The 26,581-nt window shown below is 41.8% G+C and overlaps 1 protein-coding gene across 7 annotated transcripts in view; it reads right to left on the bottom strand.

Moving 5' to 3' along the window:
- Nucleotides 1-26,581, bottom strand: part of LOC101642381 (WD repeat containing planar cell polarity effector) — a 340,297-nt gene that overhangs the window by 162,346 nt on the left and 151,370 nt on the right. For all 7 annotated transcript variants that reach the window (XM_045294106.1, XM_045294103.1, XM_045294105.1 and 4 more), the window contains 2 exons: nucleotides 9,083-9,692; nucleotides 2,131-2,319 (listed from right to left, as the gene is read on the bottom strand). In XM_045294106.1, the coding sequence (XP_045150041.1) occupies nucleotides 2,131-2,319; nucleotides 9,083-9,692 (799 nt within the window). The remainder of the gene's footprint in view (nucleotides 1-2,130; nucleotides 2,320-9,082; nucleotides 9,693-26,581) is intronic.

The following is a 26,581-nucleotide window of genomic DNA, read 5'->3' as shown; positions in this document are numbered from 1 at the left end:
AACAGTATTGTCAGCCACCTGACACCTTTCTACAGGCAAGAAAGGTTGGAGAGCAGGTTTTGATAAACCAGAGCCGGCAGGAGATTGTGGCCACATTAAGTACCTGGCATCTCAGGTACCATTCTTAGAGGAGAGAGGCGGAAAGGCTCACATTGCCACTTGACAGTTATACAAAGAGATACCTGTGGGGCTGTGCTTCTTCCCAGAAATGCCTGGAAGTTAAGTCATTACCATAAGGGAGCGGTATGAGTATGCCTGAGAACACAGCAGTTCCCAGTAAGACGTCACTGGCCCCTTCCTTCCTTCCTTCCTCCCTCCCTCCCTCCCTTCCTTCCTTCCTTCCTCCCTCCTTCCCTCCCTCCCTCCCTTCCTTCCTTCTCTTTCTTTTTTGTTTTAAGCTACCTGCAATGGGCTGAATAAACAATTCCTTACAGTCGAGCGCTTAGTTTTAGGCATATTTGGGTTTGAAAGTACTAAACACTTCATCAGAGTAATTGCTATGGACTTGGCTAAGCTGTTGGTAATTTCTCTTTTTTTTAATCTAAAATCTAGACAGTAAAGTAAGATGAACTTTAGGGGTATTTTCTTTCAAAGCAGCAGTCAATTTGGATTAAAATTGAATACAGCAATGCTATTGTGAAAACCAGCCTGATTCTTTTGCCATTGCTAGATTTCCTGACAGCATGCTCCTCACATCTGAAATGTTGAAGCCGACATGGAATACGCATAACTCCCGGCACAGTTATATAGATTCATTAGATAGCTCAGCTTGATGTTTAAGGCAGAAGTGAAGATCTCAAAGATAAGCACAACACTGCCACAAATAAAAGAGCTCACTGGGTTCCACTAATAAAAGGAAAACAAATTACCATGTCAAATTTGTGAGAGTCAGACAGAATAACTCTCAACAGAGAAGAATATGGAATGTTTTAGAAATGTGTTGTGCAGTCACATGGGGTGGTTGGGTGGGTTGTGGGGGGTGGGGGGGTGATGGGGACATACCTACTTAAAATGTACATATTCTGATAGCCCAGCATCATGCAAACGTTTTTAAAATTTTTAATAGCCTAGCATCACGCAAGCTTTTTATTTCTCTATCTCCCCTGTAGGTTCTCCTTAAAATATCTTTTATTGAGGCAGAAATCTGATAACATCCATTTGTGAATTCCCTAATGATCTTTCTTACAACACAATAATCTTACAACATAGATTCACTAAGGTGCTAGCAATTCCTCAGTGGCCTGAGAGAGAACCAATCTTTTATTTTCCACTGAAAGTTTAGATCGTGTAGCCCATACCAGATATTCTTTCTTTTGTTGGAGCAGGGTATGTACCCAATTCTGAGGCCATACCAATACCAAGGACTAATTCATTGGGATAGCTGTGCAGGAAGAAATATTAAGGTGCTACAGACTCCCCTCAAATCTTGGAGCCGTCTCTTCATTTTTATTTTCAACTGATACTCAATGAAGAACTACTATGCACCAATCACAGTGTCCAGTGATTCTCCGTTGGTGAAACACTGGCACGTTCACAGATGAGCTGGACGACCTCCAGAAAGCACATTCAGCTGACATTGAATCTCCATCGTGCTGCTCCTGGAGTGAGGGCAAGTCTCAAGTTGGGAGCGCTGAAACAAAAGAAGGAGCGGCCTGGACTGCAAATCTGGCCAACAAATGTATTTTAAGTGAATGGAAAGGACCATTGTCTGGGGGGAAGGCTTACAGTCTAAGAGGAAAATGCTGATGTATAAAGTGAAGGAGCAATAAGGACCTTTGTGTGCAGTCTTTTGTCGACCAGACTTCAGTGAGAACATGAAATTCCTGATCAGAGTTTGAAATCTGAGCATCTTCCACACACAAGCTTAGCCTCAAATGTACAAGGAGTGTATTGTGAGCTCCAACATGACCATATACAGAAAAGTTGCTCTGTGTGTTGACAAATACAAGTATTCCTTTCTGTTCTAATACAGCATTTTAATATTTTTGTCATTTAATCTTTGATAACATAATTCCAAAACATAACTAAACACAAAAAACTGTTATGATAAAAATGTACTTCGTATACATACACACACACACACACACACACACACACACAAGCCATTCACAAAATCTATTTAAGTCTGACCTTCTCTTTCTGGAGTGAGCTTTTGTCTAAGGAGATGGTTTACAATGGCACTGAGGGCCACAAAGCACTGCGGGCCCACGGTGTCCCAGTTCATGCTGCTCAGGATGTTGACGGCCTCACAGGTCTCATCACAGCGAATATACTGGAAGATAATGTCCACCAGGCTCAGCTGTCCTTGGGCCCAAATACCTGCCACCCAAAAATGTAAAATCAGGTCAACCTTTCTAATAAAAAGTAAAATAACAACAACAGAGTTAACTTTTCCATAAAGTAAAAACCATTCACGTCTTGCAACAGTGCAAAAATGTGGGCTATTTGGGGGCACAGGTGACATGACTCTGTGACTAAATGTCCATTTCAAATGCCACCTACCACTTCCATCTAGTTTATGCTTATTCTTCAGCACTTATTAATTCATTTACACAACACATAACAAAATTGCCTAAACTAAGAGGAAAACATACACACACCGTAGGATGGCCTTTTTAGGTGGGTCACAAACGCTAACCCTGTGTTTCCTGTCAGTCATCTAGGCCTATCTTCGAGACATTTGAAGACAAGGTTTTGAGTTAGCACACGTCCTGTTGACAGGGTCATTAGTTCAAAGTTGCACCAAGACTTCTAAAGTCAAAAGCCAAACTCACTGCCATCGAGTTGACTCTGACTCAGAATGGCCCTAGAGGACACAGTAGAGCTGCCCCTGTTGGCTTTCAAGTTTTTAAATCATTTACAGAAGCAGAAAGCCTCATCTTTCTTCCAAGGTGCAGCTGGTGGTTTTAAACTGCTGACCTTGCAGTCTGCAGCCCAACTTTTAACCACGATGCCACCAGCATACCTAGTTTTTAGTCCCATGTAATTAACTTTTAAAATGGATTATTAGAATAAGGAGGAAAGTACCATGATAAATATCATGAATAATAATTTGATTATATGAATGCTTTTAAGGCTGTTTTTCCTCAATGAATACTCTGAAGGAAGTCTCTTGATAGTCACACATGCCAGTTTGTTCTCTTCTACTGAAGTAAGAAATGATTTGTAACTATATCGCTATTGACCCCTTCACAGCAAACACTTGCTGCAAAGTACCTCGGTTCAATATAAACACATTCGCGGCTCTATTTAACATGGAAGAAAATCTACTACGAATCTTAGAAGACCAGGAGCACAAAACAAAGAGGCGGGACGCCCTGGTCTGGTTTCACTTTATTCTCTTTAAAGTTGGCTGCCCTCTTTTTAAACCAACCATTTTCATAATTAATGGCAATAAGTACTAAGACTTTTAAGTAGATTTTAAATATTATGAAATGTTGGACTACAAGTCTTATTTTCTTCAATCAAACGTGTTTCCGGAATTGAGACAAGTAAACTGTAAACCAGAATGAGGAAAGGTATCTGAAATTACACTGTACGCTATAAAGTGTTCTTTTTATTACTATCATTATCCTCACAGTTACAGGTTTCCATTCTTAAGTATATATATAATGTATATTAGATACACGTATATAAGTTTATAAGAAATAGGCTGAAACCCTTTAGACTAACATTAGTATCTAACAGGACTCAACTTGACAGAGAATCTGGAGAATTGCCCTCATGACACTGAGCAGTACAAGTTTACTATTCTCTTTGTGTCAGTAAAATCAACAAGTGCTACAGTCCAAACGCTGTACTGGAAGTCCTCGTAAATCAAAGTTCCTTGGCAGCACAGAGTAACTCATGTAGGACCTTCAGGGGGAACAGAAACTAGCAAAAATCTGTTGCCTGTCTCTACATCTTTAGCAGGAATATGAACTCATTTGTTGAGAAGTAGGCAGTTCAAAACCGGCCTGCTCTGAGGGAGAAAGACAGGACTTTCTACCCCATAAGCAGTTACAGTCTCAGAAACGCAGAGGGGCAATTCTACCCTCTCTTATAGGGTCACTGTGAGTGGGCGTTGACTCCACAGCAGTGAGTTTGATTTTCTAACTCAGGTAATAGGACCCCCGGTGGTGTAGTGGGTTATGCATTGGGCTGCTAGCTGCAAGGTCAGCAGTTTGAAACCACCAGCCACTCCTCAGGAGGAAGATGAGGCTTTCTTCTCCAGTCAAGATTTACAGCCTCAGAAACCCACAGGGGCAGTTCTATTCAGCCCTATAAAATCGATCTGAATCAGCATCGAATCTACAGCAGTGAGTTGAGTTACTCATGTCACATGCCTGATCCAAAGTCATGGGAATTTCCCCTAAGGTGTGGTTTGCATCACGTTATCTAACACAGGGCAGAGAAGTGGGCAAAGGAGGAGGGGCCTGACTACGAACAAGAAAGAAGAACTGGGAACTGAGTGCATCCATTAGACCTGGGGTTCTTGTGTGAAGAACCTCCTAGACCCTGGGAGGGACTGATGCCAGGACACATGGTAGCTCCAAAAAATGGAGCAGCAGAGAAGCCCGGGAGACAAGGCCCTTCTTCCAAAGCTGGTTAACTGAGAAGCCTTCCCCTCCAGCAGCACCCTGAATTTGGACCTAGCCTCTGAGACTGGGAAAATAAATGTATGTTGCTATAGCCATCCACTTGTGGCATTTATGTTGTAGCAGCACTCGATAACAAAGAGGGCATTTTTACTGTACTGAAATAAGAGTAAATTAACTTAGAATTCTATAACAAGGTGGACTGAAAATCAACAATTCTAAAGGTACTTAATAACAGAGTTCTAAAATATATAAAGCAAAGATCGAAAGAAAGGAGAAAAAGTAGAATCTATAATTATAATGGAAAGTATCAGCCCTTTTCTCTCATTAATTGAGAAAAGATATTAATAGATATCAATTAGGATATATGTCTTAAACACTATCAATCAATCAGTCCTAATGGACATTTATAAAACACTCCACCTAACATTCTTTTTATATGCACATATAAGATAGAGAACATACTGGGTAATAACAAGAAGACTCAATATATTCTGATGTCTTGAAATCATATAGATTGTGTTTTCTGACCATAATTGAATACTGTGCGCAATGTGTGCATTCACACACACACACACACACACACACACACCTGCATGTCCAGATGACATAACTGGTAAATTTTATCAAACATTAAGAAAGAAATAGTATCAAGTCTATAAGACTGTTCCAGAGAATATGTGGAAAGTACACTGGAAAACTTAAAAAAAATTTTTTTAGGCTTTCCACTGATACCCAAAACAGAGAAAAACAGGAGAAACGGAACTAAGGACCAGTATATACTCTCTTAAGAGATGCAAGTATCTTTAACAAAGTATTAGCAAATCTAGCAACATGCAAAAAGGATAAGATGTCATGAAGCAGTAAGATTTCTTCCAGAAACCCAGGGTTGTTTAAACATATAAAACCCAAACCAATCAATAAAATTCAGCATTTACCATAAAGAAATAGGAAAAATACATATCTATGCTTTGAGTACATATATATTGTGAGTGCGTATACTTTATACATATAAGTAAAATCTGCAAAGGCCAGAACCTGTGTAAGACAGAAACGTGCCAGAGAAAGAAATCTTACATCATCTCCATGAAAAGGAGAAGGGAAAAGTGGTAGGGCCACACCTTGTCAAAGGCGGAAAACACGGCCGTCCCTGACAACATCCTGCTCTCACAGGCTGCACTGCGGAGTGATTTCAGTCGCTGCAGAGAATGCATTTGATAAACACGACAACCACTGAAGAAAATGTATCTCCACAATCTTGGAATGGACGGGGACTCGCACAACATAATACAAGATCTTCTTACCTCATCTATTCAACAGTGGCTCTGGCCAGTTCCATAAAGGAAGATGAAGAAATGAAAAGAATACAGCTTGGATAAGAACATTTGTAGCTTTCCTGATCATCTGTGTAGAAAATTCCGAAGAACTAAAAAAATTCCTAATACAAAGATGTGGGTGTAACAGGGTTGTAAGATACGTAGTCAGTATTTTAAATTTTTACTTCTACAATTTAAAAATACTAATTGTAATAGCACCCTAATGCAGGAAAGTCTTAGAAACAAATTTAACCAAGTATGTACAAGATCTTTATATTTAAAATCTCCAGCACATTTCTGAGAGAAATGAAATGAGATCTCCGTAAATGGGGAGAGATATAGTAGTCATGAATTGAAAGATTCAATCTCATCCCTCTCCAAAGTCACCTATAGGTCGTACATCTAATTGGATTCACTGGCAATCGAAATTTCACCAGGTGTTTTTTATAGGAATGGATAAGCTAGCTTCAGACTTTATATAAAAATGCACAGGACCTATAGAGTAGTCGAAACCATTTTGAGAAATAATAAGAGCCAGATCAGTGATTGGCTGGCTGGGTGATGGGTGGGGTGGTGAGGAGCAGATGAATCTAAGAACGTCCCAATGAAAAAGGTGGCATCCTCTGTTGAGAATCGCGTGAGGTTAAAGAGAGCAGGTATGGTCAGAAAAGGTAAAGGAGAGAATGGAAGTGTTCTAATCAGTCTGGATAATTAGGGCCTCCTCTTAAAATTGTTCTCAGTCTTATGTGTGTGACAATATGATCGTTTTCCAGAACACAGTACCTCTTGACTTCCAGCTCCCTTCTCAGGAGGACATGCTGTTTGCAATATCTGTCTACCAACAGTGGTGGTGACTTTTCACACTCCTGTGACCATGACTCGTGCAACAATTAGTCAGGTTAAGAATGGAAGCTCTAGTCCTGGAACAGTTTTTCTTCAAGGTGACAATGACTGACCTCATCTAAGAGTCAAACTCCAATACTCTTAGTATATTGACACGAGCTGCTGACATGTTTATACATGACAGCATTCTATTTTAAACTATGATCTATGTCTCTCCGTTTCCTAAACTGTAGGCTACACCTTTCATGTCAAATTTTCCAAAGGCTTACATAACAAACATCTGGAAAAAAATCTAATAAATGCTCCCTGGTGGGGAAACAACACATGCAACTACCTGTTTATATATGCAGCCACTTGAATTATACATGGAAACTCCACACGGATGCCCAGAATCAGTACTGTGTTAATTTCAAGAAGTATATTAAATTTCTTGGATGTATTTTAGCACATCTTAAGAAAATCGGTTCTTTAAACAGGGTTTTCTTCAAAGAAAGAAAGAGCTACTAGTGGAATCAACTATTCCAAAGCATCTACTCATCTAAGGAAAAGTATATCATTTGTAATACACATTAATCTTATAATAAATTAAAAATGAGAAACACAAATTTTAAAATGACTGTTGGAAATGCCCTCCATATTGAGATCTTCAGGAAAGAGCTCATAAGACTCTAAATTTTCTCAGTCCTATAAAATTTAAGAGAGTCATATTAAAAATAAAACTTGAATGATAAATGTCAGTTGCAGAAATTATCACCTTTTCATTTGAATGCTTGACTTCTATTGGCTAATTCTCTTCCAAGAGACCTTCTTGGAAAAAGGAGGTGACAGCCAACTCATTGCCTAATTGATTTAGGAACAGTGCCCACGGAGACCGTCCAATTAAATTTTATAAGCTGGCAATTAGCAGGAAGCCCTCTAAATCCCTACACGGAGAGCCTATTTACTTTAGTAAGAAAGCAAACTGCTAGAGATAGGGAGAGAAAGCTGTGCTTTTTGCAAAGCTGTTGTGAGTCGGTCCACAAGGGAAGACTGCAGAAAAGCTAGGTATATGTGGGCAGGCAGCCTTCTGTTTGACAGGTAAATGGTGGGGAGGGTGCGCGCATGAGCATTCTCAAGCACGTGTGTCTGTGTGTGTCTTAACAGACGTGTGAAACATCAAACATCCACTTTAATTGGTGCTGTGTATGGAGACGTACAACTGTCAAACATGAAGCTGGGCAAAGTAGAACTGGATTAGCTCTCACTAAATGAGATTGAAAACATTTTTTCTTAGACAACACTAAGATTATGAATAGATCCAGCTGCATTTCTATGAGGTGGAAAGAACACCGCCCTCACATTAAATCCATTGCATCTTTCAGGTTAATCAAATCATTTTTACTAGATCCCCCCCCCCCCATGTATTCAACTTTAGAGGAAAGGGGATCCTTTAAAAAAGGATGAAAAACAAACAAACAGTAAATTGACCATTATTTAACAAATACTATAATTTCATAAAATACGTAAAACGCTATACCTCAGAGTCAATCCAATAAGGAGTTTAAAATTCATTCACTTTTCTATGCTTTCAAGTAGCTACCATGTGCCTGAGTTGAAATCTTTTTTAAACTCACGTGAGTTCTCTCAAGAATGCTAGATTCTATAAAAGCATGAAAATAATATCACATATCTCAAGGTGCAGCCAATAATGCAAAACATAAGTTTACGAGACAAATACATCATGATTTTCATTTTAAAAGTATACTGGTTGAAATGGGCAACATTAATGCACACTTTTCAGATTTCATGGTATTTTTTGAACATTTTTATCTAAAAGGGAAAGAGCCACAAACAAAAATTACAAATAGTTGCAGTGAATTTTAACTATTTGCTTTTCCTTCCTTGCATAATTTCAATCTGAGAATTCACTTATTATCAGAAAAAGCATTATATTCCTACAATTCAAAATTTTGGATTTGAGGGTTTGGGGGAGGTGTTTAGAAGTGTTTTGGTTTTTTTTTTCCCAAGGCTCTTTGTTTTAGAAAGTAGCAAGTTTGAAAGCTCAGGATTTTTAATCATGGCAATGGACAAATGACTGCAGTTCACAGAGTCTTTAATATCTAAGGTTCCCTCTGCATTGAGAAAACCATCCCTAGAGCCTGATTCAAAACATTCATGGAAAAATAGAATGTAAAGATAATGGAGTTTTCCACAAACTCTCTCGTGTATGACATATTTGAAGGACAAGCATCCGTGTGGGAATAAGTATGCAAATAGAAGGACTACATTCCCAGAACAGTTTTATTACTTTAATTATAATGTCAGAACCATAAACACTTGACTTACTCACCAACTTCCTTGACTTACCAAATTTAAATAAAAGCACACCCAGCGGTCCTCGATCAAACCTAAGGAAGAGGAGATTGCAAGTACACCCACTCTCGGGCTTCCCAGAAAGCACCTGAGGGGCTATCCACTGCATTTGAACCAGACTGCTAGAAACATCAAAGTATTTACGGAATGGCAGCGTTGCCTTGGGTGCGCGGTCTTCAGCCAAGAGCTGTATGCTAATCGGGGACAGAGCCATATCAAAAATTTGCAGATCCCCTTGGTTGCTGCCAACTATCAGGATGGCACCGCTTGGGTGGCAGCTTATTAATGAGGGCAAAAGTTCCGCCTGGACCAAGAGCGTCACTCCCCGGTGCGTTTCGTAAAGAACAACCGAAGCATCTTCACAGCCCAAGATCAGTTTGTCTTCAGTAACATCCCTGCAGCAACTGATGGCCTTCGATCTCAGTGGGATCTTGGTGACCGACACACACTGGATCTTGTTCTGAACATACTCATAAACGCAGCTGTCCACCATGGGCTCTTTGTTCCCACTGAGGGAGCACTCCACTGTGAACAGCTGATAAGGCTGCTTGGTGCCAAAGCGAGCATCCAGTGGGTTCCACTCGGTGCGGGTAGAACTCAGGACCTGTAAGACATACATCACGTAGATTCAGAGAACGTCTGTTTTTCTTTATCTGTCATCCTCGAACAGCACACTCATCTGGCTCCCTACTGAGGACCATCAAGGACCACCATAAGCATTGGCAGCACGTAGGTGTGTACTCAGCACACAGAGGTGTGCAGCGCATAAAGCATAGCTGACACTGTATTCTGCAAACCACTAGAATAAAAATAGGCACAGCCCACAATAGTTACAAACTAATGATGTGAATGTTTAGAAAAATAATGTGGTTAGGCAAAGATCTCGAAAAATTAGAAGTTAGATTTTTTTAAAGCATCAATAAAAGGCTTGAATCAATTTAATTTTTTTTTTCTGGCTACCACCCTTACCAATACTGAAATTATGGGCAAAGTATTTCTAATTAGTAGTGATGAGTTGGCAAAGGCTATTTCAGAACTCTGCGAATGGTCTAGGAGCCCTAGTGGCATTGTCAGGAAACTAAGTGCAAGGTCAGAGGCTCAGACCCACCAGCCACGCCTCGGGCGAAAGCTGAGGCTGTTTGTGTCCATACAGATTTACAGCCTCCCAGACGCTACAAATGGTCACTGTGAGTTGAAATTAACTTGAGGGCAATAGGTTTGGTTTGATTGGGGGGGTTAGTAGTCCTGTAGAATGTTTTACTATCCGAAAGGATATGAAGGGTTATTAAGTAGACAAACAGTTAATGGGGAGAAATAATAATGGGAATATACTGGTTAGAAGAATGAAGTGTAAAATGAGGACCTGGGAAATAATAAGACTTGTCAATACTGGTACAATGAAAGTTAACAGCATGTTTTGTATAGAAAGGACAAGTTACGTACCTATAAGAAACCCACAGGCCGAGAAACAAAGACGGAGAAGCTATTCAGCTTATTCTTATGCCAAGGAAGGGGGACCCAGAACCTGGGGATCAGTTTTAGAAAAGGGATTTTCTAACACTTTGTCAAAAACATCAAAATCCGATACAGAAGCATTAAAAAGAAAAAGGGTAAGTGCTGCACTACCGGAAGGTTGGCAGTTCAAACCCACCCAGATGTGCTTCTGAAGTAAGGTCTGGCGATTGGCTTCCTCAGTCAATAGCCTTGAAAACCCTCTTGAGTGCAGTTCTAGTCTCTGAATAGATTCAACCGCAACTGTCTGCATACATGATAAAATACCATAAAACTATACAGTAGGCACACACATACAAAGTGCATGTAACATTTAATGAAATCTGAAGAAGAAGAAAAAGTACTTGAGTTGATGGTATTGTCCCCAGGCCATTATCCTGATTTTGATGGTGCACTCTGGTTATGTCTGGCATGACCATTTGGGGAAGCTGGGGGCAAAGAATCAGGAGGCCTGGCAGCATAGTGGGTTACAAGTTGAGGGGCTGACCACAAAGTCAGGACGTGCACCAGCCAGCTGTTCCTCAGGAGAAAGGTGGGGCTTTCTCCCCCTGTAAAGATTGACAGTCATGGAGACGCACAGGGCTGCCACCCGTCAGAACGGGCCTGATGGCGGTGAGGTTGTCTGTTTAAGGAAGGGGTACATGAAAAGAATTTGCTGTTTGGTTTTAGCAATTTCTTGTAAGCCAAACTACTTCAAAATGCAAAGGTATTTTAAAAGAAACAAAGCACATAGAGCTATGTTCCAGATTGCTGGAGTTGGGAGTGGTGGGGGTGGAGAACTCACGCGAGTCAACATTGAAAAATATACATCCTGCATATCATTGCCAAACGAATCTTCCTGAAATGGGATGCTTCCACTCCCACTAACCTGTTCAAACCCTTCAATGACTACCGAGTGATGGATGAACTTCCTTTTTATCTCCCTGCCAGGAAACCAAGATCCTATAGCATCCAAAACCACCCCCTGCCTACCCTCACAGCCTTCTCTCTGCTCTAGATTTCTTTTCTTTTGACTAACAAATATTTGATTACCAGCCTTGTACCAGGCAGTGTCCTGGGGTAGTGAGCACATCCTCTAGGCTCTGGAGGAACAGGCAATAAACAAGCAAGTATAGCAGAAGCCAGGGGTCAGAACTTTGACAGAAACTAAGCAAGGGAAGGGAGAGCGGGGTAGCAGGGTGTCTGACACTGAGTCAGGAGAGGCCTCTCAGACAGTGGGGATCCGAAGGAAGTGAGGGGTGAGCCATGTGGTTCCAGAGCTCCTGGCACTATGAACCAAACAATATTCCCCAGTCCACTGCCACTGAGTGTATTCCCCCTAATGGTGGCCATATAGGGCAGAGGAGCTCTGCCTCCCTGGCTTCCAAGGCTGTGATCTGCAGAAGCAGACAGCCACCTTTTGCCCACCGAGCAGCTGGTGGGTTGGAAGCATGGATTTTTTAATGAGCGACGGGGTGCTTAACCACCGAGCCCCAGGACTCCTTCTTAGGGTGGGGCTCCAGTCTGCCTTAGAAATTCTTATAGCGATACTCCCTCCAGAACCCTGACTCGTACTGAGTTCAAAAGGAGAGCTGCACTGCCCACCAGCTCCATCACTTTGCGCACGTCCTGTGCCGGGCAATTCTGCTCTTCATCTATGAAGTCACACTCTTGTCCTGCTAGCAATAGTCCCCGTCGAAGAACCGGGCCAGTTGCTCTCCTGCCCCACCTCAGCCCCCACCTCACCTACAAGCTTGCCCTCTCTTTGGTTCTGACATATGCCCTCGGGTTTATTGTACGCGGAACAAGAGGAATTGTTTCATGTATAGTCTGCTTTTTTTGTTGTTTTTTGTATCTTGTATAGCAGCTAGGTAAGGGCTGTGCTAGTGACAGGAGGATATATTTTTTAAACTATGAATTAAAAAAAATTCTGGATACATTGGACAAAGCTCAAAGTTTTGCAAAGAACATCTTGGGGCAGATGACGGAGAGGCCAGGTGAGGCTGAGTGGGCCCTGTACTCAAACAGGGCACAGTCTGAAAGGAGAGGCCTGGCCACACAGCAGTCCTGACCTAAGACAAGTTAGGCTCAAGGTCCAAGGAGAAGGGTCCTAGGCTTTCTCATTTTCAACAGTTGGTGAGATCATCCATTAAAAGGCCCAGTAGCCCCACCAAGAGAAAGCTGAGGAGATGGGGCAAAGACCGTGGGCACAGGCAGCCCTCCTGTGCCCTGCCATTTCATCCCTTCTCCCACATGCTGCCAAACCCAAGTAATTCTGAAATGCTAGCCCAGGGCTGGGGATCATCTGCTGCCCCAACTAAGTGTCCGCCTGGTTACTGATGGCTGGAATTCATTTACAGGAGGACAATGTCCTGCACATCATAATTATAGACTCATTAACACTTTAGCATGCAAAAGTTTCAGTAAAGAATAACTCCACTAATAAGAAAAATAAAATAGAGTGCTGTGTTAATCATTTCTTACACTGGAACACTGTCTTATTTCATTTCCTCAGTATTCCAGAGACAGAAAGGATGCTGGGAAACAAAGACAGAATGAAAACTACACACACACACACACACACACACACACACCAAAACCCAAAATCTTAATTTCATTCAATTCATAAAAATGTGGCTAGTATTTAGAATTCATAGCCACATTCAAGAGAAAGGAAAATGAGAGTCAGAGAGATGGTGTCAGTTGCTGTGGGTCTCTGAGTTGCTAAGAAAGAGAGAGCTGTGGCTTGAATCTCAGTCTGCTTGCCACTAAAAACCAAGGTTTCTGCAGGGCATGCTGCCTCATAAGCATAGGAAGCCACAGGACTGAGTCAGCTCCGACGTGATCAGAGAGAAGGAACGAGAACTCCAGCACAGTGGGAGCCACAAGGGTGGCAGAGGGATCACCGCCGAGGCTCGAAGAGGCATAAAAAAAGGTGAAGGGCCAGCCAGACAAATTATTCAAGTGATAGTGGTGGCAGCTACCTTGGGGTGAGAAAGGTAGGCGCTTGTGCCCGAGCTGTTTGTCATATAATGAATAATACTGGCAGTTTTACTTTGAATGATGAGTAAGTTTACGTGACATATTTACAGATGTTTCATTCTTGGATGGATTGACTTAAAATGACAGTAAATAACAAGCTTTGTAAATTTAGTGTACATACACACAAAAGGGGCCACCCCAATAAACCAGATTTTTTTCAAAGCTATGTATTTAAATTTTTTTTTTTACAAAACAACCTTTTCACCGTCTAAGTACTCTCCATTACACTTACTACATTTGTCAAATCTGCGACTCCATTCTTAGAAACTTTTAAAACTCATCTGTATGGATTGCTGACAGCACCTCCCTTGTTTACTTCACCTCATCTATGTCGTCAAATCGCTGTCCTTTCATGTTCCTCTGTATTCACAGAAACAAAAAGAAGTGGCATAGAGGGGTATCAGGTGAGTAAGGTGCATGGGGTAAGGAGAGGCATGCTGTTTTTGCCAAAAACTGCAACATTGAGATGGTTATGTGAGCAGGTGCATTGCTGTGGTGGCAAAACCAGTTTCCCATCTGTCACAAATCAGGCCTCTCTTTGTCGCACATTGTTATGCAATCTTTTCAGAACCTCTAAATAGAAAGCTTGATTAACAGTCTGACCTGGTGGAATGAACTCCAAATTCACTCTCCCCTGCACATCAAGAAGGCAAATAAGCATCTTCTCGATCTTTTATTTCATTGGATGAACCTTTTTGGGGTGAGGAGATGATGGTGCCTTCCACTGCTTGATTGATGTTTCCTTTCGGGGTGGTAAGAAGAGCACCATTGCTGGTCTCGCCACCAGCAGTGACCTTGGAAAAAAAGTCTGGGTTGCTTCAGACCTGTTCTTGCAGAGCATGGCATGTTTCCACTCAATGATTTTTTTTCCTGGTCAGTCAGAAGCCAAGGCATAAATTTTGCAGTGACCCTTCTCATTCCCAAATCTTTCATTAAAATTCATGGAAGCGAGCTCCAAGATAGTTCCAGATAACTTCCCCATCTCTTCAGTGGTCTGTTGTAGGTATTCAGATTTTGTCCACATTTTTCATCTATTCAAGAAGTTGACAGACTTCCAGAATGAGGTTTGTCATCAATGGATATTTCACCTTTTTTGAAAAGAGAGAACAACTTGCACACTTGAGTTTTTTTCAATACCGCCATCCTTGTGAGCTGTGTTCAACTTCACAATAGTTTCTGAGGCATTTTTCCTGAGAAGGAAACAAAATTTCACAGCCACATGCTGGTCTCTTAAATTGGCCATCACAAAAAAATGAGGTTTGCGTGAAACTGCTTTTACGAAAAATTCACTGTGACCAGAGAGAGCCTTCTAAGGCAATGCCACTGGGTGCACTAACTCAGAGTGAGTTGCTCGATGCTCGCCTAGCAAAGCTTTTATCTGGCTTTTTTTGGGGGGTACCCCCCCTAGTGTGTGTGTTGGAAGTGACTCATGGCAGTGACTTTGGAATTTGGGTTTAAACCTTTAAAGGAGCAGAATACCTCATCATTCTCCTACAAAGTGGCTGGTGGCTCATTTCAACTTGCTGATCTGGTGGTTAGCAGCTCCACTCATAACCCACTATGCCACCATGGCTTCTACGTCAAGGATAGAAATGGTTAACTTAGATGACCCCAAATAGAATGACATGAGTTAATAGGGAACATCCAAAGTCCCTGAATTGGCAAAACCTGCCATTCACATACTTGGGTCAGAATTTAATTCCCAGCTGGATTTGCCCTGCCTAACAGCCCCAAGCAACGTTGAACAGTGGGAGCAGCACACACGCGGGTTGGAACCCTTGTTTGGGACAACAGAAGGAGACTTGGTGGTGCAGTGACCCAGCTGCTAACTGAAAAATCTCTGGTTTCAACCCACCAGCTGCTCCTTGGGGGTCAGTATGAGACAGAACATACTTGATGGCTGTGAATTTTATCAATAGAGAGCTCTGTGGTCTTGGGGGGTTAACTTCTCAGAACTGTAATTCCTGAAGAGAAAGTCCTGGATTCCAAGGTAAGGAAGCAGGTAACAAAATGGATGGAAGATATGGATACTAAATAAAAACTAAATTTGGTTATTCATAATACAAAGCTGATATTTAGTTTCAGACTGGAATGTTTAGAAAGCAACTCAAATCACAGGCAAGATAAAGCTGGGGAGTTAATTTTAAATTGACCTGATTTACAATATTAGCACTGTACTTGGTTTAGTGGCTTAATAAACACCACTGATTGAGTACATTTTAAAGATGAGCACAAATTTCATACTTAATTGCAGGATTTCAAATTTATGTAAATTCAAAAGGAAGTGATTTTTGAAGGCAACCCACATGACTAAAATAAAGGAAACAGTTCAGTCTACGAAAACAACAAATATGTACCATGCCATGATAAATAGATCTTGTACTTTAACAAAATAAAACAAGGAGCCAGAACAAGACGCAGTGACAGTAAATCTGTACACAGAACATTACAAATAATTTAACTGACAGCGAACACATCCTTAGGGCAAGCTTTTAGATCAATCAAGGAATATACTAAGATGCTGCTGAAATATGATATTAGGGTTTTGCTTTTTTTTAAATATAAAGGAAAAGTGGACTGCGATTTCAACTAAACTGCTGGCGTCAGCAATTTTGTGTTGAAAAGAAGGGAGAAAGATAGTCAATAGTAAAGATGAGATACAGTACAACAACGAGGCGTCCAAAAACCAAACTCAGCGTCATCGAGTCCATTCTGGCTCACAGGGAACCTAGTGGACAAAGCAGAACTGCTGCGGTGGGTTTCAGAGACTAACATTTAGAGGAGTAGAAAACCTCATCTCTCGCGCGAGGAGTGGTTTTGAACTCTTGATCTTGCAGTTAGCAGCCCATTGCATAACTATGTATGAGGTGCAAGGTAAGAAAAATGAGATGCAGGGGAAGAAAATCCAGTCCTTTAATTCCAGGAAACTGCTCACGTCGTGGAGCAAGTTGTAGTTTTCATCATTGCTACATCACACCCTGACTGGCTCGTCTCCTCCCCGAGACCCCTCTGCAAGGGGATCTTCAGTGGCCTACAAATGGGCTTTGGGTCTCTACTCCGCACTACCCCCTCGTTCACTGTGGTGAGATTTTTTTGTTCTGATGATGCCTTATACTTGATCCCTTCGACACCTCATGATCGCACAGGCTGGTGTGCTTCTTTCATGTGGGCTTTGTTGCTTCCAGACTTTTAAAAAAACCACACTTGCACCTACTAAGATGCTTCATATTTATGCAGGTAGCTTTTCCTTCCAAAATGAGCAGAGATTGAAGGACTCATCATGAGATGATCCAGGCCAGGATATGATGCTGACATAGTGGCACCAAAAATACGGTGTGTGATGAAGGGAGAAATATTAAGTGGCAATGCCCTGAAGAGAAGCAGAAAGGAGAGAGAGGAAAACCCAGTGAGAACGGCCCAGTACCAGAATAGAACTGGGCCATAAAGTTTCCTTGTCTGTAATCTTTATGCTGAGCCAGTAATCTGTACGTCGAGCAAATAATTAGAGAAGCTGGACTCTATGAAGAAGAATGCAGCATCAAGATTGGAGGGAGGTTTATTAACAACCTGCGATGTGCAGGTGACACTACCTTGCTTAATGAAAGTGAGGAGGATTTGAAGCACCTGCTGATGAAGATCAAGGACTGCAGCCTTCAATATGGATTAAAACTCAATGTAAAGAAAACCAAAGTCCTCACAATTAGACCAATAGGTAGCATCATGGTAAATGGAGAAAAGATTGAAGTTATCAAGGATTTCGTCTTACTTGGATCACAATCAATGCTCATGGAAGCAGCAGTCAGCAGATCCAAATATGTGTCCCATTGGGTAAATCAGCTGCCTAAGACCACTTTAAAATGTGGAAAAGCAAAGATGCTGCTTTGAGGGCCTGGGTGCTCTTGACCCAAACCATGGCATTTTCAAATACTTCATCTCCACGGGAAAGCTGGACATTGAATAAGGAAGAGCAACGAAGAATCAATGAGAGTGAATCATGGTTTTGGCAAAGAAGATTGAAAGGAGAATGTACTGCCAAGCCCACACAGTCTTGAAAGAAGTACACCCAGCATGCTCCTTAGATGCAAGGGTGGCGACACGCACTTTGGACACGCTGTCAGGAGAGACCAGTCCCTGGAGAAGGGCATCATGCTTGGGAAAGCAGAGGAGCAACAATATGAGGCAAGATCCTTGGCAAGTCAGAGTGACACAGCAGCTGCAACAATGGGCTGAACATCGGGGAACATGTAAGGATGGCGCAGGCCTGGGCAGGTTTTGTTCTGTTGTACATAAGGTAGCTGTGGGTTGGAACTGACCCGACGTCCCCTAACAACAAGAGCAACCATCTTTCTGGGAGCAGACAGCAAATGATCTTTCCTCCCACGGAGCCACGGGCAGAGTTGGAACCAGCAACGTTAACAGCAAAGCACATAATCCCGGCACCAGCAGGGCTCCTTCTAAAGACAGTGACCCAAACAGCAACCTATTGCAGTCAGATCAATTTTGCCTCACAGTGACCCTATAAGGACAGAGCAGAACGTCCCCATAGGGTTTCTACGACTACAATTTTCACAGAAATAGACTGCCACATTCTCCTGCAATCTGGCTGATGGGACCCCGCAATTGACCTTTTGGTTAACAGCCAGGCACATTATAACCACCAGGGCTTCGTCCCAGGTCAAGAAAACAGACGAAACAACCCCCGTTGTTGTGGGGCTTATTTTGACACATGGCGACCCTCTACAGCAGGGGTTCTCAACCTTCCTCGTGCCGCGACCCTTTCATACAGGTCCTCCTGTGGTGGTCACCCCCAACCATAAAATGATTTTCGTTGCTACTTCATCACTGTTATTTAGCTACTGCGATGAATCGGGTTGAGAACCACTGCTCTATCGGGTGGCTGAGGCTGTCGATCTTTACAGGAGCAGACGGCCTCCACTTTCTCCCACAGAGCCAGCGGGAAGGTTTGGGCCACCCACCATGAGGTTAGCAGCCAACAAAGGGAGGCACAAAGAGAAAGAACAGAATCATGGGCCGGGGTGCTAGCTAAATCAGAGGGTGCGCAATGTGAGTCATGGCCAACGAAGTGTGCTTGTTACGCCAGGCCAGAAATAGATGGCAACGGTTCTTTTTTATTTTTTTTTAATGTAATAAAGAAGGGACCCTGGTAGCCCTGTGGGTTAAGTACTGGCTGCTAACCACAAGGCGAGTGGTTCAAACCAGTAATTAACTAGCTTCTCCTCAGGAAAAAGATGAGGTTGTCTACTTCTGTACATATTTCCTGCCTGGAAACCTTTTAAATGATTGCTGGGAATTGGGACAAACTTGATAGCAGTGGGTTTTAGTTTTTTTATGTGATAAAGAATTGATGAGAACTGAAAACCTTTCATCTAAAAAAATCGCAGAGAAGATAAAGGAAAAACCACAAAGGAATGAAACAAAACTCCTCAGTTTCAAAATGAGACAGGCTGGTAGTATCATTCCTAAGGTGAAATATTTTAGTCAAGTTTAAATCCATCATCTGTAAAATTGGAAGTACTCGGGGGGGAAAAGCATCACAGAGATTATTTTATTTTTATTCTTAAAAAGCTAAGTTTGAAAAGTAGACAGGATTAGTGCATGAGGCATAAAAGCAGGGCTAGCACACAGCAGAGAGGGCATACTCCGTGTGGGAGCGGGGCCTTCTCTTCCTGGGAGATCCCTTACATTTAAGAAGCACAAGAATGCTGACAGGCAACCGCCAAGACTTGGAGATCGACTCCAGATCCTACCGCCAACATTGTCGTCGTCCTGTTGCCAGCTAAGGAGGACACTCGCTGTAACTCTTTTCCAGTGACACTTGTTTTGATGAGTGGTCTTTTCACCAGTGGGTGGCCAGATCAGCTGAAGACAATGAAGCTATCAAAGGCTCTGAGCTTAGCACCAGGAGAACTTGTTCAGAAATGTGGACTTTCTCCCTCCAAAACCACCAGCTGGCTCCTCGGGAGAAAGACGAAACTTTCTACACCTGCAAAAAAAGTTACAGTGTCCAAAACCCACGGGGGTGGGGGGCGGTGTTCTACCCTGTCCTGTAGGGTGGCTATGAGCTGGAATCAGTGCAGTGGGAGTGAGGTTTGGCTTGGAGGTTTTTTGGTAGAAAATGTTAGGAGCAGGAAACAAAAGATAGACTTTATCTAAACTTTATAATATGAAACCTTCAATACACAGAAGTAGAGAAAATATGATAAATGTGCAAACCAATTTTGGGGAATACTATCTATCCTCTTGCTTAGATTTAAATTTTATTTTTCAGAAATAAAATATCACTGATACAAGTGAAGCATTTCAGAATCCATAACCCTCCACTCCTCTCTAAACAACATTGTTGCTAATTCTGTTTATCAGTCCAATGTCAAGCTAGATCCCTGACCAACCCACAGCATTGCCTTGAATGTTTGAAATTTTTTCTGTGAACGTTACTACACTGTGCCAAACTGTTATTTTTTGTGTGGTCAGCTTATGTTTTCAGGGTTTAATAATGTAGCTCTAGTTGCTTCATTTCAATCATTCAGTAGCAGCCCGCCCTTGGAATGCACCACATTCCCCTCCCACTGGCGGTCATTTAAGCAGTTCCTAAATTTGTTGTTATTGTACACACTGCTGCAGACACTACTGTATGGAGATGTCTGATATGAAGACTCACACCTTTAATCGTATTGGCTATTGCCAAGTTGCTTTCCACCAAACTCACTGCCATAGAGTTGATGCCGAATCAGTGACCCGATAGGGCAGGGTGGAACTGCCCTGTGAGTCTCCGAGACTGTTCACTGCTTATGGGAGTAGGAAGCCCGGTCTTTCTTCTAGGGACCAGCTGGTGATTTAGAATTGCCAACCTTGCAGCTCGCAGCTCAACATGTAACCACGAGGCCCCAGGCTCCCAGCACCATGGTTTACTAATTCTGTCTTCTGAACAGTGGATGCCAGTGCTCTGTTGTTCCACATCTCTGCTTATTGAAACAATAACAAGTGTGTTCAAATACATTTTATCTTATTAATTGACAGCTTTCAACAATCTGCCATTTGTAAACAGTATAAAACTTAAAAAGGCGACAGATCTATCTACTCAAAAAACAGACCGAACTCACTGCCATTGACTCATAGCAAAGTAGAACTGCCCCCTTTGAGTTTCTGAGGCTGGAAATTCTCAGAAAACCTCTTCTTTCTGCTGCAAAATGGCTGGAGGGGTTGATCGACCAAACTTGTCTTTGGCAGCGCGGTGAATAACCCACTACTCAACCAGGGCTCCTTGGCATAGCTGCTAGGAAGTATAAATGGTTCCTTATGCATATGTTTTCTTATGTGAAACTTAGCAACCGGTATGTTTCTATGAGAAAGCCCTCCAGTCCACAGAACGACCCACTGTAGTGTCAACACCACATACGGACGAGTTGTTTGAAACTAAAGGTGCTTACCGTCACCAGAATCACAGCAGGCCTGATTCTGACATGTCAGGGGTGGTGGATACATAGTCTTCACACCTTTCTGAATTCCCAGCAAAACCAACAAACCCAAGGGTGACATTTGAAATAGAAGTAGGTGACAGGTTTCTCAATGATCCTCAAGACAGAAGCAGGCGAGAAGAAGCCAGTAACAGCCCTGATCCCTGCGTTTGTACAGAAGAGAACAGAAGGAAGCGGTTCTGAGTTCTGACCACACCTAAACATTTCTTACATAGAGAATTTCAAATAGCCAGCAGGTGTTCACTGGAAAGCGTGGAGGGCCGATTTAAGAGAGGCACCTGGGGCAGAGAGACTTGTGCCCACAGAATCTCAGGGGAGGGAAGCAGGCCTGTGGTAGGAAGTACTGGGAGAGCTGGAGCAGTCCGAGCTCTGCCCTTGACAGGGCCCCACATGGAGGCAAAAGTACCGAGAGGGGGATCGAGACGGAGAAGGGAAGAAAGCAAAGTGAACACCCAGATCAACACGGGAAGGAAATTTCAGAATGCAAGCTGACACACATTTTTCACGCATAGTACATGGGAACCACAGAAGAGGTCGCTCTGTGATGTTAGAAAAGTTAACCTGAACCACCCTCCTTCTAAAGGTTAAATCAGACTAATTTGAGACCAGGCAACACAAACATATTGAGAGTCTATCCAAGTTAATGTAAGAAAAGGAAACCAAGACACAACATTCCTAACAGAGAACAAAAGCATGCCAGAAAGACAGGCACATAAAACAGCTTAAAACTGTAACATACTATTTCAATATGAATTAATAAAAACATTAAGAAAATTATTCAAGGAATGAAAGAATGTAAATCAGAATCATAAGAACCCAAAAATGAGGTGGCAGAACTCAGAAGAATTAAAAATAAAAGAAAATATTTCGGAAATGAAGACTGAAGTAGAAGGGAACAGATGATGCCTGAAGAGAAAAAAGAGGTTTGAAAGGAAGACATTTTATTAAATCAAAGAGAAATGAAGAATGAAAGAAAGGATTTGAGAGAAAGTGACAAATAAGGAAATCCAAAATATGGATAAAATGAAGAAGGAAACCAAATTAAGGGAACGTATACTAACAACCATAATTCAAGAACCAAGCCAAGTGAAACTCACTGCACCAAGTGGAGTCTAGCTCATAGTGGCCCTATGGATGGAGTGGAACTGCCCTGTGGGTTTTTAAGGTTGTAAAGATTGGAAACAGTTTTATTAACATATAAATCATATATAATACAATTCAATGGTTAAAACATATTAAAAAGAGTTGTGTAATTATGACCACAATCAATTTTAGAGCATCTTCATACTTGTACTCATTATTATTAACTCTCTATTTCCCCAACACCTCCCTGCCACAACCATAAGACACTCTTAATCCAGTTACTGTCTCTAAAGCTTTACCGATCGTGGATTTCATACACTTCCATGGACTTAAGGCTGAGACAGCCTAGTGTGAGAAGAAGAGGATGACTACGATCTCAAGGTTATGGATTTGGAAGTCATTGGACTTTGGTTCAAATCTCCAACTTTAAGGGTTTCCAATAAATGGCAACTGAAGACTACCATGTGGTTGCTATTTTATTATTCTCTTCTGCATAACTTTCTTAGCCTGTTTTCTCACCGATGCAATTTTATAGTTTCCTAAAACTTCTTCAGAAGAGCCCCTGTGATTATTCTTCAGAATTCTGAAGGGGCAAGATCAGGGTTATATGGTAAGTGGGGTAAGGTTTCCCAATGATATCCTCATAGGACAGTCCTTGCGATCCTCAAAGATTGAGCAGGTATACTGTTGTGATGGAAAATGATTCTTCTGCATAACTTTCTTAGTCTTTCCCTCACCGATGCAATTTTACAGTTTCCTAAAACTTCTTCAGAAGAAGCCTCTGTGATTATCCTGTGTCTTTGAGAAAAATTATCAAGATGATTCTTCCAGAATCCCCCCCCAGTCACCGTAAATTTCTAAAATTCTCTGAAGATACCCTAACAAGATTAAGACAAGTGTATTTCTGAGAGAATTTGTTTGTAGCCGTCTGCTGACCTCTGTGACATATTTTATTTGGAATAAACTCATGCAGGTATAAACTGCAACCCTAGTAGCAATTCTTTTAACTTACCCTCTTATTTTGGCATTTAAGTTGAATGGATTTGTAATGTTTTCTTGAAGGCTTCTTTTTCAAATTATGCTATCTTAAAAATGTCACATTTTAACTTTCCCAATTGTTATGCATGCTAATCACTGCAGAAACTGGTTATAATTATTATGAGGAAATGACCTCTGTGAGTTTATCAAATCGAACACATCACAAAAATGTTGAAGGTTAACTCATGGCAAAACCTTAACTCATGACAGAAGTCTTAGAAGACAAATAGCTAAAGGCTTGAAGATAAACAAGTGGCCATCTAGCTGGAAAGTCAACAGGGAAGAAGCACACCAGCCTGTGTGATCATGAGGTGTTGATGGGATCAGGTATCAAGCATCAGAAGACCCCAAACAAATAATCATATTGATGCGAACATGGGGGGTCGGAGTGGAGACCCAAAGTCCAGCTGTAGACAATGGGACATCCCCTAACAGAAGGGTCACAAGGAAGGGATGAGCCAACCAGGGTGCAGTATAGCACCGACGAAACATACTACATTCCTCTAGTTCAGTGGTTCTCAACCTTCCTAATGCCACGACCCTTTCATACATTTCCTCATGTTGTGGTGAACGCCCCCAACCATAAAATTATTTTCATTGCTACTTCATAACTGTAATTTTGCTACTATGATGAATTGGGCGACCCTTGTGAAAGGGTCATTCGACCTCCAAAGGGGTCGCAACCCACAGGTTGAGAACCACTGCTCTAGTTCTTTTATGCTTCCTTCCCCCAACTATCATGACCCTAGTTCTAACTTACAAATCCAGCTAGATCAGAGTATGTACATTGGTACAGATAAGAGCTCTTGACATACGGAATTCAGGACAGATAACCCTCTCAGGACGAATAACGGGAGTAGCTACACTATGAGGGTAGAGGAAGGGGTGCAGAAAGAGGGAACCGATCACAATGATGGATACATAACACCACCCCCACCCCATGGGGGATGAACAACAGAAACATGAGTGAAGGGAGACAATGAACAGTGTAACATATGAAAACAATAATAATTTATAATTTATCAAAGGTTTATGACAGTTCGAAAGGATGATGGCAACATATGTACAAGTGTGGTTGACACAATGGATATAAGGATTGTTATGAGCTGTAAGAACCCCCAATAAAATGATTTATTAAAAATTTTTAAAAGAAGGTTGGAAAGGGGGAACCGATTACAAGGATCTATATGTGACCTCCTCCCTGGGGGAAGGATAACAGAAAAGTGGGTGAAGGGAGATGTCGGACAGGGCAGGATATGACAAAATAAACAATTTATAAATTATCAAGGGCTCATGAAGGAGGGAGGAGGGCAAAAATGAGGAGCTGATGCCAGGGGCTTCAGTGGAGAACAAATGTTTTGAGAATGATGAGGGCAATGAATGTACAAATGTGATTTATACAATTGATGTATGTATGGATTGTGATAAGAGTCATATGAGCCCCTAATAAAACGATGTAAAAAATTTTTTAAAGAAATATCAAATCTAAAAAAAAATATTGATAGCTCTGTTTATGTGGTCTTTATTAATTTGGCTAGTAAATTCAGGTGTTTTTTTCTAAGTGCAATACCTTGAATTAGCACCATACTCAGAAAGCATTATCAAATCTACTGCAGCTAAAAAGTTAAGATACCTGCTTAAATACAAGAAAAATGGAGAAAAGTTTGAAGTTGTCAAAGCTTTTGTCTTACTTGGATCCACAATCAGTGCTCATGGAAGCAGCAGTCAAGTGATCAAAGGAGAAGTTTCATTAGGCAATCTGCTGCACAAGACCTCTTTAGAGTATTTTAGAGCAAGGATGTTACTTTGCGGACTAAGGTGCACCTGACTCAAGCGATGGTATTCTCCATTGCCTCATATGCCTGTGAAAGTTGGACATTGAATAAGGAAAGCCAAAGGAGAATAGATGCATTTGAACTGTGGTGCTGGAGAAGAATTGTGGTACTACGGACTGCTAAAAGGACAAACCAATCTGTGTTGGAAGAAGGCCAGAGTGCTCCTCAGAGGCAAGCGTGGCAAGACTTGCTCTTACATACTTTAGACATGCTGTCCAAAGAGATCAGTCTCTTTGCCATCCCCCACACAGTCTCCATAAACTTCTGAGCTGACCTCTTTGCTTTGAACTGAACTGGCCCCAGCAGGTCCCCTCTGAAGCCACTGTTGGATTGGATCTTTTGTGAAGGTACCTGAATGAGACTAAGTCAAGTGTATTACTCAAAGAACCTGTCTGCAGCCAGCCCTGATCCCGGAGACATGTTTGGCGTAAGCCCACGCATGAACTGGTACCCTGGTGGCAATAGTTACGACAGCGACTAACTCTCCCATTCTACTCCTAGCACTGTTACCTCATTATTTCACTGAACTAATTTCATGTTTGCAAAGAGGGTTTAAAAATCGTCTTTGAATCCCCAGCATACTATACAGTGCTCACGCTCAGTAATTACTGAACGATGTAGGACGAGAGCAGAAGAACCTGCTGGGTAGAAATGCTATTAGCACAGGCATGCAGGGGAAGGTATATCATGAGATAGTGAGTAAATTTATTTGCTTATACCAAAGATTTGTGTAAGGAAAGAAAAGCACTGGAAAGGTAGGTCAGAGTCAATCACGGTAGGCTTTTCTGGGTCAATGCTATGTTTGACCTCAGATTTCCTTTCAGCATTTGAGCAGGGCAATGCTAAATTAGATCTTTGCTTCACTATTCAGATAAGCACTTACCTGGTTTAAACCCACGGAGATCTAGTGGTGTAATGGGTTACGTGTTTGGAAATGAGGCTTTCTGCTCCCTAGAGAGTTACAGTCTTGGAAACCCACAGGGGAAGTTCTATCCCATCTCATAGGGCTGCTATGGGTCAGAATTGACTCCGTGGCAGAGAACGTGGTTTCCGTAGTTTTGGTTTAAACTCATTGTTTTAAAAAATAGGAAACAAAAGCTAGAGAAAGCAAGGGATTCACCCAAGACCATAGAATTAACTAGAAGCAGGCAGAAACTTACAGCGATTAGGCTTGATTAAGGTCAACAGAGTTAATATAGTAAAACTTGTAAAGAGTCTGTCAGATGAGAACCTGCCAGAGAAGGTACACTGGCTGGGTGTTTGGAAGTAAGGCTTGTTAACAGAGAGTGATACGCTGTCAAAGGCAGAGGACTTTCGAGATCTGGAAAAACAAGGCAGTCCTGTTGAGTTGTGCTTCTCACAGGCTTCAGTCTGTGTGGTCCACCCAATAGGTAAAACCAAGTCTGTCCAGCTCCTGGGTCCATGATCTAGATGACACCAGAGTATGTAGGCCTTAGGGACACCCAGTTAGGACAGTCCACATTGCATGTAATGCATTATTGTTAAAT

The sequence above is a fragment of the Echinops telfairi genome, unplaced genomic scaffold (genome assembly GCF_000313985.2).
Source record: "Echinops telfairi isolate 266 unplaced genomic scaffold, ASM31398v2 ScPeMD7_2573;HRSCAF=3158, whole genome shotgun sequence".
Lineage (NCBI taxonomy): Eukaryota > Metazoa > Chordata > Mammalia > Afrosoricida > Tenrecidae > Echinops > Echinops telfairi.
The sequence above is the reverse complement of the archived record's forward strand: the minus strand, read 5'-3'. Positions and strand labels throughout refer to the sequence as shown.